The sequence below is a fragment of the Pelobates fuscus genome, chromosome 10 (assembly GCF_036172605.1).
Source record: "Pelobates fuscus isolate aPelFus1 chromosome 10, aPelFus1.pri, whole genome shotgun sequence".
NCBI classification, from domain to species: Eukaryota; Metazoa; Chordata; class Amphibia; order Anura; family Pelobatidae; genus Pelobates; species Pelobates fuscus.
Window position 1 is genome coordinate 16,591,461 of NC_086326.1, and position 5,992 is coordinate 16,597,452.

The 5,992-nt window shown below is 40.2% G+C and overlaps 1 protein-coding gene across 1 annotated transcript; it reads left to right on the top strand.

Annotated features, from left to right (window-relative positions):
- The first annotated feature begins 467 nt into the window (after window positions 1–467).
- RPL19 (ribosomal protein L19) lies at window positions 468–4,581 on the top strand. Its single transcript, XM_063434090.1, has 6 exons — window positions 468–574; window positions 2,266–2,372; window positions 2,455–2,577; window positions 2,988–3,108; window positions 3,492–3,602; window positions 4,384–4,581. Exons 1-6 carry the CDS (start codon window positions 570–572, stop codon window positions 4,508–4,510), a joined length of 594 nt encoding a protein of 197 aa, XP_063290160.1. The 5' UTR covers window positions 468–569; the 3' UTR covers window positions 4,511–4,581.
- The last annotated feature ends 1,411 nt before the right edge of the window (window positions 4,582–5,992 follow it).

Consider the following 5,992-nt stretch of genomic DNA (forward strand, 5'->3'; position numbering starts at 1 on the left):
AGAGAGAGACAGGGTGAGTGAGTGTTTAGAGAATGTTTGGGGAGAGAGACAGGGTGAGTGAGTGAGTGTTTAGTGACTGAGTGTTTATGATTGACAGAACATGTTGCCATGACAGCAGCGCCAAGTGATTTGGGTTTAGGGCTGGTGGGCGGAGTCTTTCTCGGTACCATGTGAGCTCGGCAGTCACGTGGTTGCTATGACGTCGCATGGTTGAGCGCTGCGCCGCACCGCCGCCATTTTGTCCCGAGCTCCCCTCCCACATGGCTCGGAGTTCGCCCCTCCCCTTTCTGGACATGCGCAGAGCGATCGGACTGCACCACTGCCTTACCCGGGGGAGCTCAGTGACCACAAACGGCGCCGTTTTACCGCAATACCCCGTCCGTTCTCCGCCACTCCCCGCTGGTTACCCGATTATTATCCGGTTACATTGATTTCCGCCACACGATCGCCCCTCAGCGGCCGGCAGTGTGTTGGTTTGCCCTGAGGGGGAGAGTGGGATCACCCCCTTATAATAATGGTAGCGCCCGAGCTTCTTCCTTTCCTTTCCGAGCTGAAGCCGAGCAGCCGCCATGAGGTGAGCAGCCCGGGGTCCGGGGAGTGAGACCCCAAACCGGCCACGGGAGCCTCCAGCGGGGACCCCGACAACCCCGGGGGGACACGGGAATACTTTATTAATGTTATTATTATAATAATAATCCGCCGAGTGCGGGACCCGAGTGATGTTATACCGGCAGGCAGGGCCCACCATGGGCCATCACACACTCACACACACTATATAATATATATAGCTATCTATTATTATATATTACCGGCCACATCGAGATATATCTTCTATAATGCGGGACACATCAATATATATAATGTCCAGTATAATATGATATATAATCAGTGGATAATAAGGTGTATAATATGTATTGATGTGTCCAGTAATATGATATATAATCAGTGGACAATAAGAGAGATATATATCATAATATACATTAAATTATACTGACTATATCCTACTGAACACCATATACAATTTATTTTACCGGACACTTGACTATATATATATATATATATATATATATATATATATATTGTGCTGGACACATTATACTGATAGAGCTGGACTAGGCACTGGCATCTTATTAAATATTATCTGCCAACTGTTCAGTAGATCTCTCCCTAACGTGGTGTCCTTATGTGGGGTTGCTATAAAGATACAGTAAGGGAGCTATCTACTAAATGGTGCCTTAACTCGATGTCTTTGCACTTACTGTAAAGATACAGAATTGGGGCGCCTGGCTACTAAGTGCCCTAACCTGGTGATCTTAGAAATGCTAATCTAAATGAAGTTGTTATTGTGCATGTCTTAAATTTAATTTCTAAGAGTTCCAAATTACATGGAAGAATTGGGAGCATCACATGATTTTGAACTTTCTTTGTCATCTGATGATTGTGGGCGAATTGGCAAATTTTAATCCGAATGCTCAAGCCTGATGTATATGCCCCAGATCTTGTGTTGTGTTGCATGCAGCTGCATACTTTACATGCTTTCGTTAGAACTTAGAAGTACATTTGATTCCATAATTGTATTGTATCTACATTGGTCTGGAGCTGTTAATGGTGGATGAATTGGTCCCTCCCATCAGTGAGAGCTGTTGCTTGAAGCTTCCAATAGGTCTCCTAAGTTTCTAGCTGTCAAAGGCGCAGGTACTAGTGTTTGGTGAAACTTTGGTAAGATGGCAAACTGTTGGCAAACCGTTTGACTACTTACATTGAAAGCAGGGCACTTTTCCACCATAACCACTGCAGTGTTTTCTTTAAGGTGATGTGATTTTTGTACACGCTTCCCCCCACCCCCTACAAATGTTGGTTGTCATCACTCAAAAACTGACTTAACTTGTATTTTGTATTGGCCAAATTGATACACGATTACAATATTGTTATATTTTTTTCTGCGTAAAGTATTTTTCAATATAATACTTTATCTAGGAACTATATAATGGTTACATTTTTGGTCTGTACATTGCTTTTCAGGAGTATGCCTTTCCCCTGCATTAGCAATTAGCATAAATGTAGTATTGATTATAATGTAGTAAATGACATTTTACAGTGGACAGATGCCAGAATTCATTGTGGCCTAAATTTGCTATTCCACAACTACTCAAGTTAATGTTCAGCTTCTTACTACTCAGACATTTGTCAGAATATTTAAATTACATGTCGAATATCTTTCCAAGTATTCTAAAACTGTTCTTTTAATGCATTGTATTTCCACAGCATGCTCAGACTGCAGAAGAGGCTCGCCTCCAGCGTGCTGCGTTGCGGCAAGAAGAAAGTATGGCTGGATCCCAACGAGACCAATGAAATTGCCAATGCCAACTCTCGTATGTGACAATGTCTTGCTTGTCTACATGCCAGTTAGTCTTTAACAACTCGAGGTGCTAATAGTCTTCTGATTTCCCTTAGGTCAGCAAATCCGAAAGCTGGTTAAAGATGGTCTGATCATCCGCAAGCCAGTGACTGTCCACTCTCGTGCTCGCTGTCGCAAGAACACCCTTGCACGTAGAAAGGGCAGACACATGGGTGTCGGTAAGCATGAGCACAATTTGTACAAATACATGTTTGCAGTGTTTAAATAAATCGCACAAACCAAAATAACTGACCACAAATCCATTTAAGTCTAGCTTCGTTGGAATCTATTTTGTGTACTTATGAAAATAAACACTTGTGATTTATTCACAACTATACTCTTGTTTACTTTAAAATCCAATAGTTACTATTGATGTAACAAATAATTATACCACAGGATACTAGTATGCGAGACCATACCGTTAAAATACATTCTGTTGTAATTGGTTTATATGGGGTATTACAAACTCTTGGTAAATTTGGTTTGATTTTGTTTAGGCTAGTTCAATTTGGTTTTAGTGCCCTTCTGTAGATAAGATCTGAATAGTTTATTGCCTGCTGTTGTGGTACTGAAAGCTTACATTCTATAGGTAAGAGAAAGGGTACGGCCAATGCCCGTATGCCTGAGAAACTTTCCTGGATGAGGAGAATGAGAATCTTGCGTCGTCTGCTCCGTCGTTACCGTGAATCCAAGAAGATTGATAGGCACATGTAAGTATTGCGACCCAGTTTAAATCTGTAGGAACATTGGTGAATGGGTAGTGTACCAGTTTTAAATTGAGGTATCTATGTAACTGGCTGTCTTTTCATATAGAACTTGGTACTGTTGGCTATTTTAATGATTGCATGTGTTGTAGAAACGTTGTGTTTAAAGGGTTGCTCTTAGCACCATCAGAATGTTTTTACTGCAGAGTTGGTCCAGACAGTGACCACCTCCAACTCCCATTTCCTGAATGTCTTTCTCATTTTGGGGTTCGTTATTCCACAATGGAGGTTGAATACCCACCAATTTGTATTGATGATTGATTCATGCATAATTGGCTCGCATACTGAAGACTTAAGATTGAATACTGCTTTCCTCTTCCTTATTAAAGGTACCACAACCTTTACCTGAAAGTGAAGGGTAACGTGTTCAAGAACAAACGTATCCTCATGGAGCACATTCACAAACTGAAGGCAGACAAAGCTCGCAAGAAGCTGTTGGCGTGAGTATTAATGTCAATTTACAGATATTACCCTGCATCTGCTCCTTTTATTGGAAGGTAGCATGGCAAAGACTTATTAAAGTATCTGATTCTGAAATCCTTTCTTTGGGGAGACTTGTAATTTTAAACAAGGTTTTCTTGCATGGGGACGGGTAACTTCATGTGTCATCAGATTTTTCAAGGCGACTGAGAAACACAAATTTGCCAATTGTTTGGGATTTTAACATTTTGTTCTGTTCCAGTAGAATACTGATACAAACTGGACTGGCATTGTTCTGCATTTATGCTGGCCTAGATGAAGTTTGTTCAGTTTAACTTTACGTTTGCAGTCCTTGGCTTGATACTCTCATCCAATGAGCTTTTCTCAGGAGGGCTATTCAATCTTTTGCTCTTGCATTGGTAGTTGAGGTGGGGAGCAGACCCTAGGGCAAACTGTTCTAAAACGATCTGACTACTTACATATGGCATTCCTGGCAGCATAACCACTAATGTGAGCTGTGGTAAATATTATACTTGAAGTTTTCCACTTGTTAGATAATGGATATGTTTAACCCCTTAAGGACACATGACATGTCATGATTCCCTTTTATTCCAGAAGTTTGGTCCTTAAGGGGTTAAAGAAACTATTAAAGGGTTTGTTAGTTACATAAATTGGACCCATCTGAGTATTGTAAGCAGTACTGTCAACAGTGTAACAGTGTGCTTGCTTATTCTGTGAAAATGTGGGGCAAATGAACCTGAAGTTTGATGTTTAGTGTTAATTTAACATTTCTCTTTGCAGTGATCAGGCCGAGGCACGCAGGTCCAAGACAAAGGAGGCAAGGAAGCGCCGTGAAGAAAGACTTCAGGCCAAGAAAGAGGAGATTATTAAAACTTTGTCAAAGGAAGAGGAGTCCAGCAAGAAATAATTCACCCTGCTGTGTGTGTATATATACAGTGCCTCCCTGTGTAAACTTAATAAAAGTCCTTGATCCAATAAGTCTACCTGTTCTGTACATGCTTCAACGTTCCTTAAAGACCCAATACATGCCAAGATGCTTTATTTAGTCTCATCCATGCATAAACCTGCATAATGCTGAGTAACCAATTAAATAATCATGCTCATCCACTTAAGAGTTACAGCATTTGGACAACCCACCAATCAGCCTAATTGCTAGATGTATGGGTGAAATGTTTTTTACATTTTTTTTTTTTAAATCACTTTTTTCACTGAAATGTGCAATATTTTTTTTTGCAGTGTGGGCTACCATTTCTCTTTCCATCACCATTCAATGCAATGAGGCATCTTTCAGAAACTGGAATTTGTATTCTAATTCTGGTGACATGGCATGATTCTGAATCCTGGGCACCTGTCTGTTTTATACAAAACCTGAAGCACAAACAAGTGTTATGTTTTTAATGGGACACAAACGTGTACATAAAGCAAGTCACTGTAAAGACTGCTGCTTGTAGCTGTTGAGGTATTACATTAGTTTTGAGTGTTCAGTAATATATATAGTTTTCCTCCTGGATCTGGACAATCAGGTCTCTTGGCAAGTTCTATTTTAATTTTTTAATATTTTTATGAAGCACCCCTTCAAACTATGTATTATAAATGCTAAATATCTCAATACCAGCGGCACTGCTGGTAATATACATGCCACTTCATTACACAATGTTTCTTCATCTGTCTTGACTTTTGCAGTGTGTTCATATTCTCCTAGAATGTAAGCTCAAGTGAGCAGGGCCCTAAACACCCTGTTACTGTCCATCCATCTTATCTTGTTACAAATACCTGACCCTTGATTCACTGAACTGGCAGATATGATGAGGTCTACCTACTCCTTTCATGGCAAGTATCCTCATCTATTCTGGTTAGACAACTCCAGATAAAACTCTTATCCAGGGGACTAAGCCAGTCTGCACATGTTGCAAGGTTCTCTCTAAATAACAGGACCGTTTTGGGGGACAAATAGGAAAAAGAGCTTCCGTCATATTTGTATTCAGAGTGATTTGAAATGTTTTTGAACAAACACATTCTGTATAAAATGTACATGCTTACTAAAATAGTATTCCATATTTTCCACTTGGAACAGCAAAACAGAGTCTCAGAAGCTAAGGATCTCAAAATACGGGTCAGCTGGAGGTCAGGAGGGTTACGGATAAATTACTAAACTACGGAAATATTTTTAGTGGGGGATAGATCTGGACGAAAATACAGTAAAATGTAATTTACTGTTTTGGCCCCAGGTTGTCTACGTTTTCCAAATGTAATTTGCGTTTACAAGTAAATGCTTTTAATAAGTCTCTATCAATATTTTGGCCATAAATGCTTTTCTGAGTTTAAAAGCTACTCTCCATAGAGTGGGGTTAGCCAAGTAATTACAACTGCACCAGACTATGCAGAATAA

What these genes read in the sequence shown, in the direction of transcription:
- RPL19 (XM_063434090.1), top strand. An exon ending in GGGCAGACACATGGGTGTCG is followed by an intron (nt 2,578 to 2,987) that starts GTAAGCATGAGC and finishes TACATTCTATAG; the next exon opens with GTAAGAGAAAGGGTACGGCC. An exon ending in GCTCGCAAGAAGCTGTTGGC is followed by an intron (nt 3,603 to 4,383) that starts GTGAGTATTAAT and finishes TTCTCTTTGCAG; the next exon opens with TGATCAGGCCGAGGCACGCA.